Source organism: Salmo salar, chromosome ssa04 (genome assembly GCF_905237065.1).
Source record: "Salmo salar chromosome ssa04, Ssal_v3.1, whole genome shotgun sequence".
Classification (NCBI taxonomy): Eukaryota; Metazoa; Chordata; class Actinopteri; order Salmoniformes; family Salmonidae; genus Salmo; species Salmo salar.
In genome coordinates, this window is record NC_059445.1 from 62,105,786 (window position 1) to 62,130,701 (window position 24,916).

Sequence of the window (24,916 nt, forward strand, 5' to 3'; positions counted from 1 at the left end):
CCTATAAATAATTATTCCCTTTTTGAGGGACAAATGTCATGACTTCTCAGAAAAAAAGAATCAAAGTTTAATATGTCAAAAGGCAACCATATTAGAAAACTCTGGTGGAGGACACTTTTCAAGGCACTGTAGAGGACTGATATGTGTTATACATTTACATCAGGACAGAGTAAATATAACAGCTGAACAACACTGACATTCAAATGTATCACATTTTGAATCATTATGGCCTTATCACTACATCATCATGAATTCACAATCACTATGAAATACATGTGACATTGTGATTCAAAACAGGCTACAGATTTAACCTTTCAAAACAACAAAAATCCTGACAAAAACAAGAGGGAAGCAGTTTCAACACCTATAATGATTGGTTCCATATTTCTATGATTTGGGAGGTAGCAGTTAACAAATGTATCCATAATGAACTACAACTATCCATTATGAACTATAAACTAGACACACAGACACAAACAGTATTGTAATCTAACAAAGCATGGAGTCATGGCTGCATACTCATTACTACACTAACTTCTGTGTAAATCACCCACATGAATGCTGTCCCTGTCAACACAGTTCAAATTCTGGTTGAGGGTGTAGATTATCATGCTAATGTATAAGTCTTACTCTTTTGAATAATGTTTGTCCACAATATTAGAGACAACAGGAAAGTTTGTCTCAGGGAGGGGAGGGAACTAAGGGCATTCACAAGAAGTCTTGGCCTTTAAATTATATTAATACAAGGGCTGTTTGCTCAGTGTGAATAGTACAGTCCTATTATCTAAAAGAGGACCTCTTCTTTTTCATCACTCTTCTCTTTAGCACTAATGGTGGGGGTTTGTACTGTGAAGGTTTTGTCAAATGCACCACGGTCTACCCGGTAAGACCCCTTTTCCAGAGACATGCAGGATTCAAATCGGTGGCCCCATAGAATCTCGTCCTCAGTGTAGGAGGTTCTGGCTTGGCATATCATACCTACAACACAGAAGAGACCAATTTTTTTCCACATTTTGCACAGCAAGGCATTTATGAGACGTTTAATCTTTACACATCTATCTCTTATGCTACAGTCACAGACATGATGACATTACTTTTTTTCTAATGATTTTAGAAAGGTCACATTCTAACATTCAAAGCCAACCAACCTGACGCCTCCACGATTCCCTCCAGAATGATGATGATCTCAAATCTCTCCCTTGTCAGACGCTCAGCCCCTATTTCCCAGAAGGGGCTGCTCTCATTGATTACATGGGTGATGGTCTGTGGCTCGACCAACAGGAGCCTGTCTCCTCCGGTATCGTAGCCCAGGTTGATCTCTGACTGCTCCAGTGGTATGAACTCCCCTTCCTTGGTCTGTCTGGACTTGATCAACTTGGCTCGTATCTTGGCGTCCACCATGTGACTCGCCCTCAGGTCTCCGATGCGGAAGAGGAGGCAGAGTTTCTCGTCGCGCTCCGATATGACACAGTGCTTGCTGAAGATCAGAGTCTGGGCCCTTTTCTGAGGCCGGGAGATCTTGACGAACATGCAGCCAACCATGAGGGCATCGATGATGGAGCCAATGATAGACTGGGCCATGAGGAGAACCACACCCTCCATGCAGTTGGCCGTCACCAATCTAGAGCCATAGCCAATGGTCCTCTGGCTCTCCACCGACAGAAGCAGGGCGGAGATGAAACTGTCCACATTCTCGAAGCACGGCTGCCATTGAGGGTCGTGGACGTGGGCCACGTCATCCCGCAGCCAGGCATCTAGGAAGTAGATCTCGGCAAAGGCCACCCACGTGACAACGTAGCACATGGTAAAGACAAAGAGGAACCAACGGTACTTCAAGTCCACCAGAGTGGTGAAGATGTCCAAGAGGAAACGGCTCTTGTCCTCGATAGGGCCCAGGTTGACCTGACACTTCCCGTCTTTAGTGACGTAGCGCTGACGCTGCTTGTTGGCTGTGCCATAACTTGGCCTCTCGTCACCTAGGAGTTTGCAGCGTAGCTTGTGGGGCTTGTTCTCACCACTTGTGCCATGGGCGGAGCTACGGGTGCTACCAAAGGGGCCACCAAAGGGAGCGCCTGAGTACCACCTGGAGCTGAAACGCTTGAGGTGGCGTCCGCGGTGAGAAGTGGCTGGCTCCTCTGGCTCCTCAGTGGGGATGATGTACTGGCAGGTGTCTACCTCCTGGCTGATCAATCCTGCAACAACCTGATGGGGCCCTGGGCTCTGGGGCTGTGGCTGGGGGGATGCAGAGGGGGATGGCTGGGGTGAGAGAACTGGGAAGTTGTCATTGTTGTTATTTGAGCTGGGGATGAGAGAGACTCTTGTGGAGTGGAGCATTGTCAAATCCATGTTGATTTTTGCTGCAACCTGAACAAAAATATGTTAGAACAATTAATTGACTGACTCATACATTACATACATGATCTACAACGTATTTGTGCTGGAAACAGTATCCAGTGTCAACACAACCCACTGAACAATATCCCAAAACACAAATTAACGAAATTGACTCTCTGCAATAGGTACCCTCTTTGGATATGGGGTGAAGCGTGTTGATTCTGGGGGTGGTCTAGGGAGGTGTTTGGCTGTGAGAGTCTGTGCTGGTGGAATTGAGTTCCTGCGGGGGTCAATTCTCGTAGGACTCCTGTAGTCACTGTTATGGGGCTCGTGTAATGTCACCCTGCTGCACATCATGGTGAAAGCCATCAGCGAGACTACTGTAGATTCCTGTGCTCTGTGTGGCAGTTGAGCTACTGAAGGCCCAGAAAGTTGATTTCTTGTTCCTGTTGAAGCAATAGAATCCGATTGAGAGTTGCCACACAATTATCAACCACCACTACAAAGGAAAGAGACTAAATTAAATTCTTCCACCAAGTAATAATGGTGGAACTTAACTCCTTATGTCCTGATTACAGATAGTCAAATTTCATAGTTCAGGGATTGTTAGTAGGCTAAATCCAGCTGTGGGTCAGTGGGTGTATGCCAGATCTCTGATACACTGAGGGTGTTCTTTCAACAGATGGTTCCCTCTCCTCAGGATAAATTCTTACATCATTCCTCCCCCTCTCCTCCCCTGCCCCCAACAACTTTCGAGTCGTACAAATCTGACGTACGTCGTGTGATATCATCGGTCTCTGCTGGATATAATTAAACTATAGGGATTACGATTGATCCTCTAAATTAATCTGGTAACAACCAAGGCGCATGGTGATGGATTTGAGGAGATTACGGTTTTACTCTTACTTACGGGGGCTTAGATAATTGATTTGCCCAGATGTGGCCAAATAAACCCCGGGCAAATCTCTATTTCTTGTTGTCACTGTTTCTGTTCGTGTTGTCACTCACTCTCTCCCCTACTGGACCGCCAAAACAGCTCGTAGCGGCAGACGTGCTGCGCTGCGTGCAGGATTTCAGGACCACATCAATGTCGATTCTGACTCCAGAGTGCAGCAGACCATGAACTGCCCAAGGCATTGTAATCAACAGTACTAATTGCACTCCGAATGTTTTTCTGTAGAGGAAAAACTAGAGATGTCTCATTACACCTCATCTGTAGAATAGTTGCGATGCTACATTTTTGATGTGCAGCTAATGTTGAACAACATCTTCTTTGTAAATGTGTTGATTTTACACAGATGGGCTTCACCAATTCTGAGATGTGTAGCCCATTCCTAAAAGTTACATAATACTGTAAAACAATTCACTCTTTGCTTTTTTCAGTTGCAACCTTAAAACAACATCCTTATAACCAGACCAACACCAGAAGAAATGTGCTAGAACAACCAGGGAAACTATACAAACACAAACAGAGAGGGAAAGTAGGTATGTATGTCTGTACATTAAGGAGAGTCATCATAACTAACTGCCAAAAGAAAGACACAACAAACTAAACCATACCTGAATAGAGATGCCAGTAGTTGTTCTCAGTTTGGGATCATCTTCCACCGGAGAGATAACAAGCAGCTATCAAAAATAAATACAAGCGGGATGGCTTTTTTGTGGTAAAGCTGGTGCTGTGGTTTCTCTCCCAGTGATGTCAAGGCGAACTGGCAGGATGCCTGCTGTCCAGCTGCGGACCAGAGGGGGCCGTCCCACACTCCCCCCTCACCTCCCTCTGCTCACACAGGGAGGTCAGCTGTTAATCTTCTCATGGGGTCAGCAGGGCTGGCGAGCTGTGCAGGAAGTAGTACGGCACCATGGGAAGTGACAAATAAACAACAAACACAATGCACAGTACAGAAATGTTAAGTTGGTCGTTGGACAATCAATATTGTTTTCTCTCTCTCTGTGTGTGTGTGTGTGTGTGTGTGTGTGTGTGTGTGTGTGTGTGTGTGTGTGTGTGTCAAGGGGTGTTGTAAGGTAAAAGACAGAAATATAGATTGAAAAAAAGGGGACAGACACAAAAGAAGACTAGAGCGCAAAGCAAGGAGAAAAGAACAACAGAAAGAACAGAAAGTTTGAAAGTTTATTGAGCGTCAATACAGGTTTCAACAAGTGGAAATCAGAGGAGTGGAAGGAAAGGCTTACATATATAAACAAGCGAATACAAAACAAGATAGGTTTGGACAAAGGAAACAGAATTTCTATGTTCACGGCAATCCTAATTCGTCATGATAAATGTAAAATATCTAAGAAACTATAAAAATACTCTTGTGTTTTCACTTTCTTAAAACACACCTGCATAGGTTCAAAGCACTAATACCTTAATAATGCATAATAAAGAAATCTCTCCATCTCTCCTTGATGTCTCTGTGAGTATCATATGAGCGTATAAGCTCTGCCTCAAGTCACTCAGAATCTACAACATTTTCCAGCTTAGAAAAATATGGTAAAAGCACATTAAAAAGTACAATAAAAAACTGCTTTGCAATACTAGGCAAAAATCCAGTGTTTGTCAACTCTACATCAGGATAAAAACATTAGCGGCCGTCGGCTGGCGTACGGGCCCTGACACTTATTCTCAGAAGCTGACCTCTGACCCCTTGGCCTTACTTGACAGCGACCACAGAGGTGTTGGTGATAGACTCCATGATGGCGGCCAGGCGGCTGCACAAGTCGTGGGGCACTTTGGAGCGCACTGTTGGTGGATCTTTTAGAACCACCATCTCTGTTGAGCAGTCCAGAACCCTGGGCAGAAACTCACCCAACTTCTCCTGCAGGGAGTCTGAAAAGGAGTGGAAGGGGTGAGAAGGAGAGAAAGACTTAGAGCTTCCATGAGAGGAGTAAAATACAGTTAAGACCGCCAGGTGAGCAAGAGATGTGTGAGAAATTAGATGAGACAGAGGAGAGGAAAATGTGCTACAGAGACACGCTAAGCCATATAATAATACATTATACAGTTGAAGTCGGAAGTTTACATACACCTTATCCAAATACATTAAACTCAGTTCACAATTCCTGAAATGTAATCCTATTAAAAATTCCCTGTCTTAGGTCAGTTAGGATCACCACTTTATTTTAAGAACGTGAAATGTCAGAATAATAGTAGAGAGAATTATTTCTTTCAGCTTTTATTTCTTTCATCACATTCCCAGGGGGTCAGAAGTTTACATACACTCAATTTGTATTTGGTAGCATTGCCTTTAAATTGTTTATCTTGGGTCAAACATTTCAGGTAGCCTTCCACAAGCTTCCCACAATAAGTTGGGTGAATTTTGTCCCATTCCTCCTGACAGAGCTGGTGTAACTGAGTCAGGTTTAGGCATCCTTGCTCGCACACGCTTTTTCAGTTCTGCCCACAAATTTTCTATTGGATTGAGGTCAGGGCTTTGTGATGGTCACTCCAATACCTTGACTTTGTTGTCCTTAAGCCATTTTGCCACAACTTTGGAAGTATGCTTGGGGTCATTGTCCATTTGGAAGACCCATTTGCGACCAAGCTTTAACTTCCTGACTGATGTCTTGATGTTGTTTCAATATATCCACATAATTTTCCTTCCTCATGACGCCATCTATTTTGTGAAGTGCACCAGTCCCTCCTGCAGCAAAGCACCCCCACAACATGATGCTGCCACCCCTATGCTTCACGGTTAGGATGGTGTTCTTTGGCTTGTAAGCCTCCCCCTTTTTCCTCCAAACATATGGCCATTATGGCCAAACAGTTCTATTTTTGTTTCATCAGACCAGAGGACATTTCTCCAAAAAGTACGATCTTTGTCCCCATGTGCAGTTGCGAACCGTAGTCTGGCTTTTTTATGGCGGTTTTGGAGCAGTGGCTTCTTCCTTGTTGAGCGGCCTTTCAGGTTATGTCGACATAGGACTCGTTTTACTGTGGAAATAGATACTTTTGTGTTTCCTCCAGCATCTTCACAAGGTCCTTTGCTGTTGTTCTGGGATTGATTTGCACTTTTCGAACCAAAGTACGTTCATCTCTAGGAGACAGAACGCATCTCCTTCCTGAGCGGTATGACGACTGTGTGGTCCCATGGTGTTTATACTTGCGTACTATTGTTTGTACAGATGAACGTGGTACCTTCAGGTGTTTGGAAATTGCTCCCAAGGATGAACCAGACTTGTGGAGGTCTACAATTCTTTTTTCTGAGGTCTTGGCTGATTTCTTTTGATTTTCCCATGATGTCAAGCAAAGAGGCAGTGAGTTTGCAGGTAGGCCTTGAAATACATCCACAGGTACACCTCCAATTGACTCAAATGATGTCAATTAGCTTATCAGAAGCTTCTAAAGCCATGAGATCATTTTCTGGAATTTTCCAAGCTGTTTAAAGGCACAGTCAACTTAGTGTATGTAAACTTCTGACCCACTGGAATTGTGATACAGTGAATTATAAGTGAAATAATCTGTCTGTAAACAATTGTTGGTAAAACATTACTTGTGTCATGCACAAAGTAGATGTCCTAACCGACTTGCCAAAACTATAGTTTGTTAACAAGAAATTTGTGGAGTGGTTGAAAACGAGTTTTAATGACTCCAACCTAAGTGTATGTAAACTTCTGACTTCAACTGTACATGGTAACACATGGGTTGAGGTCAGGGATCTGTGCAGGCCAGTCAAGTTCTTCCACACCAATCTGGACAAACTAATTCTGTATGGACCTCGTTGTGCACGGGGGCATTGTCATGCTAAAACAGGCAAGGGCTTTCCCCAAACTGTTGCCACAAAGTTGGAAGCACAGAATCGTCTAGAATGTCATTGTATGCAATAGTGTTAAGAGTTCCCTTCACTGGAACTAAGGGGCCTAGCCCGAACCATCAAAAACAGGTCCAGACCATTATTCTTCCACCACCAAACTGGCACTATGCATTGGGGCAGATAGAGTTCTCCTGGCATCTGCGAAACCCAGATTCGTCTGTCGGACTGCCAGATTGGGAAGCGCGATTCATCACTCCAGAGAACGTGTTTCCACTGCTCCAGAGTCCAATGGTGGCAAGCTTTAACACCACTCCTGCCAATGCTTGCCATTGCGCATGGTGATCTAGACATGTTTGCGGCTGCTCGGCCATGGAAACCCATTTCATGAAGCTCCCAACGAACAGTTCTTGTGCTGACGTTGCTTCCAGAGGCAGTTTGGACCTTGGTAGTGAGTGTTGTAACCGAGGACAGACTTTCACTCGCTACCCGCTTCAGGACTCGGCGGTCCCGTTCTGTGAGCTTGTGTGGCCTACCACTTTGCAACTGAGCTGTTGTTGCTCCTAGATGGTTCCACTTCACAATAACAGCACTTACAGTTGACTGGGGCGGCTCTAGCTGGGCAGAAATGTGACAAACTTACTTGTTGGAGAGGTGGCATCCTATGATGGTGCCACATTGAAAGTCATTGAGCTCTTCAGTAAGGCCATTTTACTGCCAATGTTTGTCTATGGAGATTGCATGGCTTTGTGCTCGAGTTCATACACCTGTCAGCAACGGGTGTGGCTGAAATAGCTGAATCCACTCATTTGAAGGGATGTCCACATACCCTTTGTGTATATATATAGTGTATATTTAACACAGCTTGGATAAAGCCCAGGAAAAACCTCTTCCCCTCCACCTGTCCTCACCATCCAGGTCTACTCCCAGGTAGGAGCACCAGTGGCTGCGGACAGCCTCCATGGTGTCCAGGTCTTCCTGGCTGACCATGTCCGGCCGGCTCATCAGGTGCATGCAGGGGATGACCGCCTCGTTCATGATGATCATGCCCTCCTCCACGTCGCTCACCTCGCCGCTCCTGAACAGGGTGGCCGCGTTGTCATTCATCTCCTAGGAAGGGGGCAGAACGGGGAGAACAGGGGATATGCAGGTGCAGTGTCACTATGGAGTCTCTTTGGATAGTTTGTATTTTCCAGTTAAGATCCTGGGGAATTCATGTACAAATGAACCCCATAACAAACACAAAAAAGTGGCTGCAACCAGGTCTAGCTTGAAATGAAAAACAAAACTTGTTCCTAAATAAGTGCATCAGTTTTAGTGAGCTGTTGAATGTGGGGCTTAAAATACAGACTTCATCAAGGTGAAATCCCAAGTATGATGACACCACCTCTATTGGCTCATTTTGCAAAGTGACTGAGGCAGAGAAGGGGGTTGCTTTCTTGATCTGGAGAATACCATTAGTTCTCTGCATTTAAGATCAATTTGAGCTGAAAGAGGTTATGTTGGACAACAAACGCTTCCTGCAATTTGAGAAATGCCTCATCTAGTATGGGAGCAGTGCTATAGGTGATGGTGTCATCTGCATACAGATGTAGGATCTTAATTTAAGCCAGTTTGCTACAGAAGGGAAATAACCCTGCAGAACAGGAAATGTGAATTATTAGTCTAGAGATAAGTAGTCTATTCACGCATAAAGTTTTATTATACTATATAGCAGGGCTATTTAACTCCAGCCCTATGATTTTTTTTACTCACACTGAAGTTTAGCTTCTTATTCCCTATATTATTAACATTTAATATACCTTTAATTCTATATTCCCAACTGACATCATCAGTCTCATGTCCAAAATCTTTTTAAACTTTCAAAGTGAGCATCTGTATCATCAGTAGCACTCACTTTGAGACACCTCCTCCTGTAAAATGCAATAAGCGACTGCTCCATCCCTCTCTTCTCCCCTCTCCTCAGCAGCATGGCGTTGTCTTTGTAGGCGTGGTTGAGGTAATTCAGCGCCTCGCGCACCCTGGTGGAACACAATGATGATATTACATCATGACACGTCAGCCCACTGATGACATCACATAAGACAGTCACAGCCCACTCACTCAAACCACCATACAGGCTGATCACGTAGGGGCAGAGTCCCAGTTGCCATGACAACACTTACTTTCCATGCTGGTACTGTTCCAGGCCCGTCAGCAGGTAGACAAACACTGTCCGGAATAGGCTGTAGTCGTCATGCCATTGCTGAGGAGAAGAGCACACAGACACATTCAATTCAAGTTTGGGTTTCCAATGGAGAAAAATGTCTACCTAGAGTTTTGGTGTAGATAATATACAGTACCTGGTTCCTCCCATCAGTCATCAATGCTTGTGTAATGCAACAAATTCAAAGATTTGACTGAGTTACAGTTCATAAGGACATCAGTCAATTGAAATAAATGAATTAGTCCCTAATCTATGGATTTCACATGACTGGGCAAGGGTGCAGCCATGGGTGGGCCTGGGAGGGCATAGGCCCACCACTGGGGAGCTAGGCCCAGCCAATCAAAATGAGGTTTTCCACACAAAAAGGGCTTTATTACAGACAGAAATATGCCTCAGCACCCCCTCAGATGATCCCACAGGTGAAGAAGCCGGATGTGGAGGACCTGGGCTGGCGTGGTTACAAGTGGTCTGTGGTTGTGAAGCCAGTTGGAAGTACTGCCAAATTCTCTTAAACAACGTTGGAGGCGGCTTATGGTAGAGAAATGAATAAATTATCTGGCAACATCTCTGGTGGATATTCCTGCAGTCAGCATCACATCTGTGGTATTGTGTTGTGTGACAAAACTACTTATTTTAGAGTGGCCTTTGATTGTTCCCAGCACAAGGTGCACCTGTGTAATGTTCATGCTGTTTAATTAGCTTCTTGATATGCCACACCTGTTAGGTGGATGGATTATCTTGACAAAAGAGAAATGCTCACTAACCGTGATCTAAACCAATTTGCGCTAAAAATTTAAGAGAAATAAGCTTTTTGTGCGTATGGACAATTTCTGGAATCATTTATTTCAGCTCATGAAATATGGGATCAACACTTTACATGTTACGTTTATATTTGTGTTCAATATAAATAAGCATTTTTATAAAGTTTTGCTCAAATTGTCCTCATGTGAAATGACACAAGGGTACCATTAATCACTGATTGTCTTGGATTCTTTATGATTGGTGGAACAAACTGCTCGTCAGTGAGGCCAAAATGGTGGAAAATCTGAGTTTAGAGGTAATGATCATTCATACTCTTTAATCATGTTTCCATCCAACTATTTTTATGTGAGTAAAAGTTTGTATGCTGGTGACATGATCGGTGCCTGGCTGCCAATTTGAAAATAATTATTAACTCCAATAACCAGATAAAAAAATATTAAATCTACTTTTTGCACAGAGTGAGGAGTGCCTTCGCCATTTTAGCTGACCGACATTTCCCATTATCTATGCTGAAAGTAGTAATTTCTAAGCGCCCCGGCCATAGAAGATGACAGCGCGCCACACAGTGCGATTCCAACAACGCAAACAAAGATCTACACATGCCAGAGGCATTTCTCACTTCGTACAATATTCCTCTACACTCTTAGAAGAAAAGCTGCTATATAGAACCTAAAAGGGTTCTTTGGCTGTCCCCATAGGAGAACCATTTGATGAACCCTTTTGGTTCCAGGTAGAACCCTTTTGGGTTCCATGCAGAGCCTTTTCTATAGAGGATTCTGCATGGAACCAAAAAGGGTTCTCCTATGGGGACAGCCAAAGAACCGTTTTGGAACCCTTATTTCTAAGAGTGTCGTTATCCGAGTTCCACCTGCAACTGGAAACACAGGTGCCTTCCAAATCGAGAATAAAGAAAGGATTGGCAGTAAAGGTTGGTTGAAAATAAGTTTACTATGCTTTCATTAGACCATCAGATCAACCTTCAGTACAAGCTAGCTTAGCTATGCCGCTGTCGGTTGATTCTGGATTGGCTAAGGGAAACGTAACTATTGACACATACCATATATTCCTCCATATCCATATCCTCTGGCTTGATGAGGCGTAGTTTGGCGCGGGCCTCTCTCATTATACTAATGGACCTACACAGGAAGTGATGACACAGGAAGGGATGATTTGCGCCACAGCAATATACCTATGAATAATACTGTCAACTTGATGACAATGTTGATGATAAATTATTTTTAATTGTTCAACAAATCATTGTAAGAATAGCAGCAAGTACATTTACAATGAAATGACAAAACATGAACACATTTGAAGTTTTTAAATATACATTTCAATGTATGTCAGAAAGTTGTGCTGACTGACCTGTCGTCGAAGCTGAGGTTGCGGTCGGTGAAGCCCTCCAGCAGGGTCCTCTCGATGACGCGACTGGGCGCCTGGTTCTGGAAGAAGTAGACCAGGGCGTGGTGCAGTCGCGGGTCCTGCTGGGGAGTGGTCTCCTCCTGAGACAACTCAAACAGACGAGAGTACTCCTCCTGGAACGCCTGGGGAGAGGGGTGTTAGAGGTGTGTGTAAGTATGTGTGTCTGTGTGTTCTTTGTCGGGTACTGAGGTGTGTGGTACAAATATCATCCTACAAAAAAACTGTACAAGAGTGCATGATATCTTAACTTCATCCTCCTTGATTGGAGTGTGAGGTCCCAACAGTATACTTTTTCTAACAAGTGTTTTTAATAAGTACATGGAGTAGCCAGACAATTAGAAAAAGTAGCCAGCCAGGGAATTCCGGGCAGGTGGGGTCCGGGAGAGCACGCCAACAGTGAATTTACTTTAACAACCTTACCTCCCAGATTAGTAAAATGAGTTGTGGTACTGGGTAGAAAGACATGACTTTACAATAAAAATGACTTAAAATATATGAATTCAGTGTGTTGCTACTTGTTGTGGATATCGTCTAGGCCTAGGCCTATATAGTCAGGACAATTTTCCAAGTTAGATACCCTTTAACATTCAACTGGTGTTCTCTTGAGATTGACAGCTTTACTGCAAGATATGAATTGCCACAACGATGTTTGTTCTTCAAATTATGTATTTTATTGGCTCTGATGCTGTGGACACTTAGGGAAAGGAAACCAATGTGTAATTTTGTAATGGGTGAACTATCCCTTTAACAGTTTGGCCTGTCAATCAATCAATCACTGTGGGTGGGATTGTCAGGGGAGGGGGCAGGATGTTTGAGTCACACAGTTGGTAGGGTTTCAGTCCTGGTGGCCATTTGATTAATTGTTCAGCAGTCTTATGGCTTGGGGGTAGAAGCTGTTAAGGAGCCTTTTGGGCCGAGACTTATGGAAAACAATGCCTATGGCGCAAGTCTGCCAAGACTCTACCTCTCCCTTTATGTATGTGCATATACCTCAACAAGAGGAGAAAGACAAAATGTTTACATGTATAACATTGTAGAAGGACATAGACTAGCGAGATGATAATGGGCAAACTAAGGATACAGCCTACTTTACCTTGATGAGGCCAGCCTCAGGGCCGTCTTTGTCGAATACCTGTCTGGCTTTGGCTATGGCCATAATGATGCCCTGCATGGCTGGAGTTAGCATCATCTTAAACACCACAGAGAAGGACAAAGAATTAGAGCAAGTCCACTCACAAACAAACTCCTATAGCAGCAACGCACCTTTCAGCGATCCATGTATGCTGTCTCCATTCATTGAATATATGCAAGCTATAATAGTAATATTTGAAGCAACAGCCAAAGAGTGTCATTGCCCAAAATGTATCTAAACGATTTTCTAACCAAAAACCAATAGAAGTCCATGTAACATGGAACAGCATGCTCTCAATGTATTATTATTGATTTGTATTTATTCATGTAAGTTAAATAAAGTTAGTTAAGTAGCGGCTCTCTACCTCTTCATTGTAGCCGTCGGTGTCGGCCTGGACCAGGATCCTGCCCACGTTGGGGATCTCCACCTCCGACACCACATTCTCTGGTTGCTGCTGCCTGCTTCTGGTCGCCGCCGGGGCGTCCTGATCATCCTCGCTGTCTGCCTGGGTGTCAGGCGCTGCTGCAGCTTCCGCCACTGCCTCTCTGAACCCAGTCTCGCTGTCTGTCTCAGTGGTGACGTCTGTGGAGGGGTCAGGGGTCACAGCTGCCGTCTGGGCCTGGCCACTCATCTCTGCTGCAGAGCTCGGAGACTGAGGTGGGGGGAGCTGCTGGAGATATGAAGTTGACATGAACGTTTTAGTCATTTAGCAGACGCTCTTATTCAGAGCAACTTACTGTTAGTGCATTCATAGCTAGGTGAGATAACCACATATCACAGGCATAGAAAGGACATTTTTTGTCAATGAAGCTAGAAAAGGGAGGGGGGAGTCAAGTGCTTGACTTCCCCCCCTTAATTAATTAATAAATAAATATATATATATATATACACACACACACAGTCAAAAGTTTTAGAACACCGACTCATTCATGGGTTTTTCTTTATTTTTACTATTTTCTACATTGTACAGTAGAATAATAGTGAAGACATCAAAACTATGAAATAACACATATGGAAACATGTAGTAACCAAAAAAGTGTTAAACAAATCAAAATATATTATATATTTGAGATTCTTCAAAGTAGCCACCCTTTGCCTTGATGGCAGCATTGCACATTCTTAATTACAGCATATATAATTTAAATAAAATATAATAATTTTTCTAACTGGATCCTCATTCGATTGATAAACTGAGTTGTAAAAAGTACATTTACTGTGCATGAAGGTCCATAAACAAAAACAATTCACTACATTGGGATTCATTCAGGACTATATGCATTGACCACTAGAGGTCGCATGTACACCATTTATGATTAAAGTTTGCCGTTTCCCCAGGCACGGTCGTCTGTCCAGCAAGCAATGGAATATGTGACACAAACCCGATACCAGTTAAATTAAGCTTAAGGCATGTCAATCTAGACCTAACAATCAGATACTACTGATACTACTATCAGACTGACAACAAAGAGTAACTGATATATCACAATGGATCCTTGTCAACAGCTAATATACCTACATTTCATGCACATTCACAAAATTCTGTCATCACTCAATGTTGTCAAAAGCCACATCATCAGCATTCACAGAAGCATTGTCAAAACATTTTACAGGCCTGAAAATGAGCATCAGTTCGAGCAAGCAACTAACCTACGGCTTGTCGCTGGAACACACCAGAACTCTCAACTAACCAACCGTAAAGTACAGTAAGGGATATAAAAAGCTCATGTTCTATTTAAAACCAGGCCTGTCACTGGTCACAGCTCCTGAACCCCTTGACAGAGTCACCCCAACATCCCCCAGTGATAAACCAGTTAGCTGAGGACTGACTATGTGGAATGCTGCTGGGATGGCGGGGGGAGGGTGTCCAGTGACAGGCTGTTAGGGCCTTATCGCCTCCAGGGAGGGGGGTGTGGTATGTGGGGAAAGGAGCTTTGGCTAAATAGTTGAAAAAAATACTAAAAACACTAGTATATTGTCCAAACACAACTAGTATGAAATGACATATTGAAACAAAAATAAAGCTCACACGTAAAATCTCACAAAAGACTTGGTTAAAACTCAGACGAGATTGCAGGAGGTTGGCCGAGTGGTAAACACAGCTGCCATTGGACTACAGATAGCCAATGTCTAAAATCTTCTTGACAGAATGCCTGCTTAACCTGGAAGTCAGCCACACCAATGTGTCGGAGGAAAGACTGTACACCTGGCGACCGTGTCAGCGTGCATGCGCCCGGCCCGACACAGGAGTCGCTAGAGTGCGATGGGACAAGCCGGCCAAACCCTTCCCTAACCCGGACGATGCTGGGCCAATTGTGCGTCGCCCCATGGATATCCTGGTCGCGGCCGGTTGTGACATCCTGGTTCGAGTCCAGGCTCTGTCTAGTAGCACAGCTACTGTAGCAACTGTGATGCAGTGTCTTAGACCATTGCTCCACTCGGGAGGCCTACCCTTTTATTTTTTATATGTTGTTTATCTCACACTGAACCCATGGGTCACCCTAATGTCACGCCCAAAACATCCAGTAGCAGCAGCTGTCACTATCAACAGGGAAGAGATATAGGCCTAGGTATATTTGTGTATGTGGCCTAGATAGAGTATATTACATTTATTCAATGGGTGCTCATATGACAACCCCAGACCCCTCTTTTCACCCTGCCCACCTGACAGTGTTGCTGCCCCTCCTCGTCCTCACTGGTATGTTGGCAGGGCTCTGGCGTGACAGAGACAGCCTGGTGGTCGCTCTCCTCTGGGCTGCTGCCAGCACTCTCCGGTGACACAGGGACCGGGGACTGGTGCTGGCTTGTTGGGACTGGCTCTGAAACAGGACAAGGACCATGAGTTGAACAAGCAACTATAGTCAGAACTCAGATCTTAAAGACTGTATAGAGCAGGTGGTATAACTCCAGTCGTTAAGGATCCTGCAGTCCTGCTGGTTAACATTTCTCACTAGTGCTTAATTGAACAATTTAATTTAATTAACTTGATCAATTTTATGGAGAGAGGAAAACTGATTCCTCACCATCGGCAGACAGACAGAGACAATAGTGTTTAGCCAAATGCGGTGACTGTATAATTCAGTATCCGACTAAAAGACAAGGATGAAAACCAGCATACACAGCCACCCTCAAAGACCAGAATGGTGTAACCCTGACATATACATTCATGTCCAGACCAACCTCCAGATTCCACAGCTGGTTTAACAACCGATTCTGCCACATGTTCCTGTTCTCCAGTGGGTTCCTGTGCTGCGCCAGGTTGGGGGACTGGTTCTGCTGGGTCGTCTTTACTGGGAGCACGAGTGGAGGTGACGGCTGCTGTGGGAGAGACCAGCTCCTCCTGTGGCTGCTGGCAGAACTGGTCTTCCCACTCCTTGAGCTCCTGCTGGAACCAGCGGTTGTCCTCGCACACGTATTGCCTGAGGATGGGTGGCAGGGAGTCCATGGCCTGCATGACCTGGCCTGTCTCGTCATCTGTGTCCTCTGTTGACATAAATATCATAAATATAACAAATCACAATGACCTAACTGATAACAGTCAATAGTAACCTAAACTGCTAAGCAGCAAACAGTGAAAAACTTTATGTAGATAAACCTGTCAGGTCTAAAAAAAACCTAACACCTGGTCAGGCCATGAATTGGATGAATTAATGTATAGATCAAGAGAAGCAGTTACAGTGTTGACAGATATAGCAGGTATACACTATATGACCAAAAGTATGTGGACACCTGCTTGTCGAACATCTCATTCCAAAATCATGGGCATTTATATGGAGTTGGTCCCCCCCTTTGCTGCTATAACAGCCTCCACTCTTCTGGGAAGGCTTTCCATTAGATGTTGGAACATTGCTGCGTGGACTTGCTTCCATTCAGCCACAAGAGCATTAGTGAGGTCAGGCACTGATGTTGGGCGATGAGGTCTGGCTCGCAGTCGGCGTTCCAATTCATCCCAAAGTGTTTGATGGGGTTGAGGTCAGGGCTTTGTGCAGGTCAGTCAAGTTCTTCCACACCGATCTTGACAAAACATTTCTGTATGGACCTCGCTTTGTGCACGGGGGCATTGTCATCCTGAAACAGGAAAGGGCCTTCCTCAAACTGTTTCCAGAAAATTGGAAGTACAGAATTGTCTAGAATGTCATTGTATGCTGTAGCGTTAAGATTTCCCTTCACTGGAACTAAGGGTTCTAGCAAGAACCATGACAAACAGCCCCAGACCATTATTCTTCCACCAAACTGTACAGTTGGCACTATCCATTGGGACAGGTAGAGTTCTGCTGGCATCCGCAAAACCCAGATTCGTCCGTTGGACTACCAGATAGTGAAGGATGATTCCTCACTCCAGAGAATGCGTTTCCACAGCTCCGGAGTCCAATGGCTGCGAGCTTTACACCACTCCAGCTGACACTTGGCATTGCGCATGGTGATCTTAGGCTTGTGCGGCCATGGAAACCCATTTCATGAAGCTCCCGATGAACAGTTCTTGTGCTGACGTTGCTTCCAGAGGCAGTTTGGAACTCGGTAGTGAGTGTCGCAACCAAGGACAAACGATTTTTACGTGATACGCACTTCAGCACTCGGCGGTCCCATTCTGTGAGCTTGTGTGGCCTACCACTTCTCAGCTGAGCCGTTGTTGCTCCTAGACATTTCCTCTTCATAACAGCACTTACAGTTGACCGGGGGCAGCTCTAGCAGTGCAGAAATGTGACTTATTGGAAAGTTGGCATCCTATGACGGTGCCATGTTGAAAGTCACTGAGCTGTTCAGTAAGGCCATTCTACTGCCAATGTTTGTCTATGGAAATTGCATGGCTGTAGCCTCAATTTTATACACCTGTCAGCAACGGGTGTGGTTGAAATAGCCGAATCCACTCATTTGAAGGAGTGTTCACATACTTTTGTATATATAGTGTACATACAGTATAGGTATGGTTAGATATATGTAAACAGCACTGTGACATGTCAACTTGAGCCTTCTAATTGGCGCTGGGCTGGGGCTTGATACTTGCCCAGGGGCCAAGAGTACCTGCGGTGGCATCTGTGTGCTCAAAGAGACATGGAGCTCTGCTTGCTGGACAATGCCAGCAGGCAGTCCAAATTCATTTAGCTGATATGTTTTTGGTCCCTGGAATACATTTGATTTGATTTATTAGGATCCCCATTAGCCGACGCCAGTAGCGACCGGGGTCCAACATATAACGAAAAAGACATTACAGACAAAATACTTTACAATTTACATACATTTAAAAACATGAACATGTAGTGTGTGTGCATCTATCAGTTAAACATACATGTCAGTACATACACAGGTATGTCACATGGGGGAGAGGCATGCCGCGAGGTGTTGCTTTATTTGTTTTTTGAAACCAGGTTTGCTGTTCACTTGCACTATATGAGATGGAAGGGAGTTCCATGCACTCATGGCTCTGTATAATACTGTACGTTTCCTTGAATTGTTCTGGACCTGGGGACTGTGAAAAGACCCTGGTGGCATGTCTGGTGGGGTAAGTGTGTGTGTCAGAGCTGTGTGTATGTTGACTATGCAAACAATTTGGAATTTACAACACATTAATGTGTCTTGTAAAAAAAGGGACGCAGTCAGTCTTACCTCAACTCTTAGCGAGACAGACTGGCATGCATAGTATTAATATTAGCCCTCTGATGACAATGAAGAGCAAGATGCTGGCAGCAAGCTGATAGGTCTGCTGTTAGAACCAGTAAAGAACCATAGCTAGTTTCTCAGTGGAATGGGGCGGAGGGAAATGGGTACCTGCGATGAGGTGAGGCAGCCTGTCGTCGATGTACATGAGACAATAGGCACTGGCGTTGGTCATGCCTCCGTACGAGTCCCTGACCAGCTCCTCCCAGGAGGACTCGCTGACGATGACATCGTTGTACTTCATCCAGCGCTGGTTGGCGTGGTCGTAGATATAAGCCCAGTAGTGGCCGGCTGAGGCTTGGCCCTCGTGGACCAGGACGGCGTGAAGCCTATACGGCACCTTCACACGTCAAACAAGGTTAGGACCAGAAAAGTAAAGTTTCAGCAGAATCTTTCTGTATTGGCCGGTGCATATTCAAACAAGAACTTTAGGTCCCGAAAATTCAAGTTTCAGCAGAAATCTTCGGTATTGACACATGTACACATTAGACAAAGGATTAGGACAATTTTTTTTTGCCACAAACATTCTATTGTTGCTTCTGCACACATCAACCAAAAGCTTTTAATAACCTCTGCTGTGTTACTAGCATAGCATAGCATGCCATGACATCTCATTACAAATACTGAACTCATTCCATTCTTGTTAACTTCTCATGACATTCAACCCCCATGTATTCTCTGTTCCCACCCACAATTGTGCTGCATTGTGATAATGCACAAATGCTAAGGCAACAATATCAAACCCATTGCCAAAGGTAACATGTAAGAATGTTTTTCAGTGTGTGGGACACTGTTAATCAGTATAGTCTCTTGTGACCGAACATTAACAGAATGCCAAATCGAGTACCTGACAAGATTTGGGACTTGGTTCCTAGATGAATCCTTATGCAATGTTTGTTACACATGTTCAACCTGACAAAGTGATATTAGTGTATCTCATGCTTTAACCTGACATGGACTGTCAGATGGATGAGTACGAGGGATCTTACCTGACACAGGCTGTTATCCGAGTACATGCCCTCCAGTGCTTGGCTGACCCTGTCGATGCTGGCCTTTAGCTCTGAGCACCGAGACACAGACACACAGATCAATGCAGTGCACCTGGGGCCGTGCCAGACACACACACTCTAGAGTAGACACTGACTGCCAGGATAGGCTGTCAGCTCATGATACACATCCAATTGAAAAACGATCACTAGAAATGTACAGTAAATGAGCATGATCAAATATAGCTTCAAATCATCTTTAAAAAGTTAACTTGCCTCAGTGTATAATTTCTCAATCACTACAGATATACCATATAAATCAAGTGCTAATTGCATGTCAAAATGTCAGGGGATGTATCCATTGTTAAAATGTTGGTGCTATGCATATCTTACAGTGTGTCTTTAATGTACAATAAAAATAAATAAAGTTGAACCCAAATACAGAGGTTATCATTAGTGAATCCAGGTGTAAGTCACTGTACCGTTCATGTTGATCTCCACCTCTGTCCTCCAGCGCTGCAGGCAGGTCTTGACAAAGCGCAGCTCCTCCTCGGTCACACTGTGGGGGGCGGGGTGAGGTGGGGTGTCCATGGGGGCTCTACACTGGGTGAAGGGCTTGTAGATGGGTGTCCTCTGGCCCGAGGGGGGCTGCTGCTGGCAGGTGGGGCTGTCGGGCAGGCCTGTGTCTCCTGGCTCCTGGCACTGACTGTGGAGACCCGCCGAGGAAAAGCAGGATATCAACAAAAATACAGTAAATACAGTGATTGATGTGCTATACACAGGCTAACAGGTAAAACATTATAGGGTTTTGGTCAATTTCATTTCAGAAATTAAATAAATAGAAATCTACAGTATTTCATATTACCCATCATTTTTTACTACAGGTTTCAAATGTATGAACTGATTTTCTGAATTTTCATCTCCTGAATTGACTGATTCACATTGACATTCTAGGTAGGAAAACATCAAAGTCTTTAGCTCTCTTCAGCAGCTGGCACTGCAGTCATATTGTGTAACATGGAGTACCGGTAAGTGATGGCAAGACTTGATATTGTGTAAGCACATGAAACTAGAAATTCACTCATAGCCTTGACAAGTGAGACGCAGTTGTCCCAGAGGTCCTTGCCTGGTGTCATCAGGGTTGCCCTCTGTGTGCTTGGGGTTGCTCCCGGGGGGAGTGGGGGAAGAGGCAGCCAGCCTCACATCTTCAGCTGGGGACACACTGGTGGGCTTGGTGCAGGCGAACTCCAATACGTACTGTAACATGTCCGCCAGTGGATACTTTGTTGGCCCTGAGCCATAGTTTCTGTAGCTGGAAACAGAAGGAGACAGAGGTTGAACTGACAGTACATCGGCAAACAATTACAAGTAGGTTTCATCAATAACATTGTCAGTCATGACTCATGAGCAGGACGTTTCCTACGTGAATCAAACAACTAATATTATGGGACCACTATGTGTATGACAGTTTTTATACTAACTCATGATTAATTCACTCTCAAATGGACACAGTTGCAGTCATCCCTGAATTTTTCATGAAAAATGATTAACTAAAATAACAGGTGTAGAAACCTGACGTGTCACACTGCTTTACAAACACTAAACTCAATAGTAAAGTCACCATTCCAGTTTCTGCTGCAGGACTACGAGCTGCTCCTTCAGTCTCTTCACCTCTTCTCTCCTGTTGTGGATCTGCTCATTGTTCTTGTCAAGGTATCTGTTCGCATACAGTAAACTTAGTTTACCACAACAAAAGTTTATTTGACTCTGATTCCCCACTTACAGTATCAACATTACAATGCAATACAATGCTCAGTCTAAGTGAATGCCGATAGTTGAAGTCGGAAGTTTACAAAAACGAGTTTTAATGACTCCAACCTAAGTGTTTCAACCACTCCACAAATGTCTTGTTAACAAACTATAGTATTGGCAAGTCAGTTATGAAATCTACTTTGTGCATGACATTTCTCCAACAATTGTTTACAGACAGATTATTTCACTTATAATTCACTGTATCACAATTCCAGTGGGTCAGAAGTTTACATACACTAAGTTGACTGTGCCTTTAAACAGCTTGGGAAATTCCAGAAAATTATGTCATGGCTTTAGAAGCTTCTGATAGGCTAATTGACATCATTTGAGTCAATTGGAGGTGTACCTGTGGATGTATTTCAAGGAATACCTTCAAACCCACTGCCTCTTTGCTTGACATCATGGGAAAATCAAAAGAAATCAGCCAAGACCTCAGAAAAACAATTGTAGACCTCCACAAGTCTGGTTCATCCTTGGGAGCAATTTCCAAATGCCTGAAGGTACCACGTTCATCTGTACAAACAATAGTACGCAAGTATAAACACCATGGGACCACGCAGCCGCCATACCGCTCAGGAAGGAGACGCGTTCTGTCTCCTAGAGATGAACGTACTTTGGTTCAAAAAGTGCAAATCAATCCCAGAACAACAGCAAAGGACCTTGTGAAGATGTTGGAGGAAACAGGTATAAACGTATCTATATCCACAGTAAAACGAGTCCTATATCGACATAACCTGAAAGGCCGCTCAACAAGGAAGAAGCCACTGCTCCAAAACCGCCATAAAAAAGCCAGACTACGGTTCGCAACTGCACATGGGGACAAAGATCATACTTTTTTAAAAATGTCCTTTGGTCTGATGAAACAAAATTAAGAACTGTTTGGCCATAATGATCATCGTTATGTTTGGAGGAAAAAGAGGGACGCTTGCAAGCCGAAGAACACTATCCCAACCGTGAAACACGGGGGTGGCAGCATCATGTTGTGGGGGTGCTTTGCTGTAGGAGGGACTGGTGCACTTCACAAAATAGATGGCATCATGAGGTAGGAAAATTATGTGGATATATTGAAGCAACATCTCAAGACATCTGTCAGGAAGTTAAAGCTTGGACACAAATGGGTCTTCCAAATGGACAATGACCCCAAGCATACTTTCAAAGTTGCGGCAACATGGCTTAAGGACAACAAAGTCAAGGTATTGGAGTGGCCATCACAAAGCCCTGACCTCAATCCTATAGAAAATTTGTGGGCAGAACTGAAAAAGCGTTTGCGAGCAAGGAGGCCTACAAACCTGACTCAGTTACACCAGCGCTGTCAGGAGGAATGGGACAAAATTAACCCAACTTATTGTGGGAAGCTTGTGGAAGGCTACCTGAAACGTTTGACCCAAGTTTAAATTGTTTAAGGCAATGCTACCAAATACTAATTGAGTGTATGTAAACTTCTGACCCATTGGGAAATATGAAATAAATCATTCTCTCTACTTTTATTCTGACATTTCACATTCTTAAAATAAAGTGGTGATCCTAACTGACCTAAGACAGGGAATGTTTTACTAGGATTAAATGTCAGGAATTGTGAAAAACTGAGTTTAAATGTATTTTGCGAAGTTGTATGTAACCTTCCGACTTCATTGATTATAAACTGGGTGATTCAAGCCCTGATTACCGACTGGCTGACAGCCATGGTATATCAGACCCTTATACCACGGATATAACAAAACATTTATTTTTACTGCTCTAATTACCATGGTCACCAGTTTATAATAGCAATAAGGTACCTCGGGGGGTTTTGGTACAGTATATTGCCAATATACCACGGCTAAGGTCTGTATCCAGGCATTCCACATTGTGTCATGCATAAGAACATCCCTTAGCCATGGTATTTTGGCCATATACCACATCCCCTCGGGCCTTATTGCTTAAATATAAACCATCACACTACCTCCACAGCGACATTTGAGACTGATCAACAACTACAAGAAGCGTTTGGTTGGAGTCATTGCAGCTAAAGGTGGCACAAGCAGTTATTGAGAGTAAGGGGGCAATTACTTGTTCACACAGGAGCACTGGGTGTTGCATAACTTTGTTAATGTAATAAATGAAATAAGTATGTAATTGTTGTGTTATTTGTTCACTCAGGTTCCCTTTATCTAAAATTAGGTTTTGGTTGAAGATCTGATAACATTCAGTATAAAAAAAAAAATGAAAAAGTTGAGAACATTTCAAAGGGGAAAATACTTTTTCACAGCGACGACACAGACAGACCGACAGACAGACAGACGGACCACGACAGACAGACAGACCAGACAGACGGACAGACAGACAGACAGACCAGACCAGACAGACCAGACAGACAGACCAGACCAGACCAGACCAGACAGACAGACCAGACACAGACAGACCAGACCAGACAGACAGACCAGACAGACAGACCAGACCAGACCAGACAGACCAGACCAGACCAGACCAGACCAGACCAGACCAGACCAGACCAGACCAGACCAGACCAGACCAGACCAGACCAGACCAGACCAGACCAGACCAGACCAGACAGACCAGACCAGACCAGACCAGACCAGACCAGACCAGACCAGACCAGACAGACCAGACCAGACCAGACCAGACAGACCAGACCAGACAGACAGACAGACAGACAGACAGACAGACAGACAGACAGACATATATATATATATATATATATATATATATATATATATATACACACATAAATAGTTTTAGTTTTTTCTCAAATAAAATCAAACAGCTCACCTGTCCATATATATGATTTGTGGGAATTCCAGTTTCTTGTGAATCTTTTCTGGGCGTCCTAAAGACTGGTTGAACTCAAACCTGGACAGTTCAAAGGTCAACACTGGTGGTAACTTTGAGAACCACCTCTGGAACACAACAGAATTCACATTAACATTTCAATTTCTATCTATACTACATTTACATTCATATGTATTTGGCTTAACATTCACAACAACTTTCAGAGTAAACATAAAGCTAGGGGTTTGGTATGCTCACCTCGCTGCCAGACGAAATGGTTTGATCCAAATGTAGGGCTTCAATCTCCCCCTCTATCATGGCGCCTTCAAGACATTCATCCAAGTTGTTGAAACCGTTCACTTGTAAGGGGTACTGGCCAAACTGCTCGATGTTGGATAAGGTCTTGCCTACACATTGTCAAACATCGATGTGAATTGACAGAAAAAATAAGGATTGCATCAGGGTCAGGAGTTTTTCTTCACCATGTGACCTCAGCAGGAAAAATTATTGTGCCTACTTAAAGGCTATATCAGATTACGACTAGTCATATAGGGTCATAGCCCTTGTATGATAGTGACTACGGTCATAGCATAAAAACAAGCTTTTCATGGTCATGTCAAGTGATCAGGAAATACTTGAGGCCCTACAGTATGTATAACCAAAATGAAATGTCCATTCTATACTTACCCGCATGAGTTCTCTGTGCCACAAATGTCCCATAGAACAGCTGAACCATTGGGTTTTCTTTTTTATCTTCCGGGCTGCTAAAGATAAGATCACTTTTATACCTCAAGCAATTCAATATCTGATTTCCTGTACTTCAAGACACAAATAATACTGGTACAGTAATAAGAATACTTATTACATGTTCAGTACTGGAATGTCAATAATGGAATGTCACATAGCTTAACAAATGACCATATCTTTGTTAGTTACAGGGGAGCAACTTTGGTTTTAGAAATTTTGGGGGGCATCACACACACACACACACACACACACACACACACACACACACACACACACACACACACACACACACACACACACACACACAAAACCAGCCAAAAGTTTGTACACACCTACTCATTCAAGG

At 43.9% G+C, this 24,916-nt stretch overlaps 2 protein-coding genes across 6 annotated transcripts in view; both read right to left on the reverse strand.

Moving 5' to 3' along the window:
• Positions 1 to 43: 43 nt before the first annotated feature.
• Positions 44 to 4,315, reverse strand: LOC106603636 (G protein-activated inward rectifier potassium channel 3). Its single transcript, XM_014197526.2, has 4 exons — positions 3,895 to 4,315; positions 2,524 to 2,780; positions 1,149 to 2,364; positions 44 to 978 (listed from the first exon to the last, which is right to left on the reverse strand). The coding sequence occupies exons 2-4, from the start codon at positions 2,701 to 2,703 to the stop codon at positions 785 to 787; spliced, it is 1,590 nt and encodes a 529-aa protein (XP_014053001.1). The 5' UTR covers positions 2,704 to 2,780; positions 3,895 to 4,315; the 3' UTR covers positions 44 to 784.
• A 133-nt stretch (positions 4,316 to 4,448) lies between these two features.
• LOC106603638 (ubiquitin carboxyl-terminal hydrolase 28) overlaps positions 4,449 to 24,916 on the reverse strand; it is a 34,516-nt gene continuing 14,048 nt past the window's right edge. For 2 of the 5 annotated variants that reach the window (XM_014197533.2, XM_014197530.2), the window contains exons 9-26: positions 24,511 to 24,584; positions 24,082 to 24,230; positions 23,824 to 23,951; positions 20,864 to 20,959; positions 20,369 to 20,554; positions 19,725 to 19,948; positions 19,246 to 19,316; positions 18,368 to 18,596; positions 15,782 to 16,084; positions 15,266 to 15,420; positions 12,969 to 13,274; positions 12,566 to 12,661; positions 11,416 to 11,594; positions 11,108 to 11,186; positions 9,248 to 9,327; positions 8,980 to 9,103; positions 7,994 to 8,192; positions 4,449 to 5,161 (exon numbers count right to left, since the gene is read on the reverse strand). In XM_014197533.2, coding sequence (XP_014053008.1) covers positions 4,986 to 5,161; positions 7,994 to 8,192; positions 8,980 to 9,103; positions 9,248 to 9,327; positions 11,108 to 11,186; positions 11,416 to 11,594; positions 12,566 to 12,661; positions 12,969 to 13,274; positions 15,266 to 15,420; positions 15,782 to 16,084; positions 18,368 to 18,596; positions 19,246 to 19,316; positions 19,725 to 19,948; positions 20,369 to 20,554; positions 20,864 to 20,959; positions 23,824 to 23,951; positions 24,082 to 24,230; positions 24,511 to 24,584 — 2,854 coding nt within the window. In that variant the 3' untranslated portion in view covers positions 4,449 to 4,985. Of the gene's footprint in view, positions 5,162 to 7,993; positions 8,193 to 8,979; positions 9,104 to 9,247; positions 9,328 to 11,107; positions 11,187 to 11,415; positions 11,595 to 12,565; positions 12,662 to 12,968; positions 13,275 to 15,265; positions 15,421 to 15,781; positions 16,085 to 18,367; positions 18,597 to 19,245; positions 19,317 to 19,724; positions 19,949 to 20,368; positions 20,555 to 20,863; positions 20,960 to 23,823; positions 23,952 to 24,081; positions 24,231 to 24,510; positions 24,588 to 24,916 lie in introns of all 5 variants that reach the window. The other 3 variants (XM_014197532.2, XM_014197528.2, XM_014197529.2) reach the window with 2 other exon arrangements.

Bases quoted from the DNA above. Each gene is read 5' to 3' on its own strand.
- LOC106603636 (XM_014197526.2), bottom strand. From the start codon at position 2,703: ATGGCTTTCACCATGATGTGCAGCAGGGTGACATTACACGAGCCCCAT. The intron at 2,365-2,523 runs GTACCTATTGCA...ATTTTTGTTCAG, and splicing joins TCACCCCATATCCAAAGAGG to GTTGCAGCAAAAATCAACAT. The intron at 979-1,148 runs GTTGGTTGGCTT...TCTGTGTTGTAG, and splicing joins GGGAATCGTGGAGGCGTCAG to GTATGATATGCCAAGCCAGA.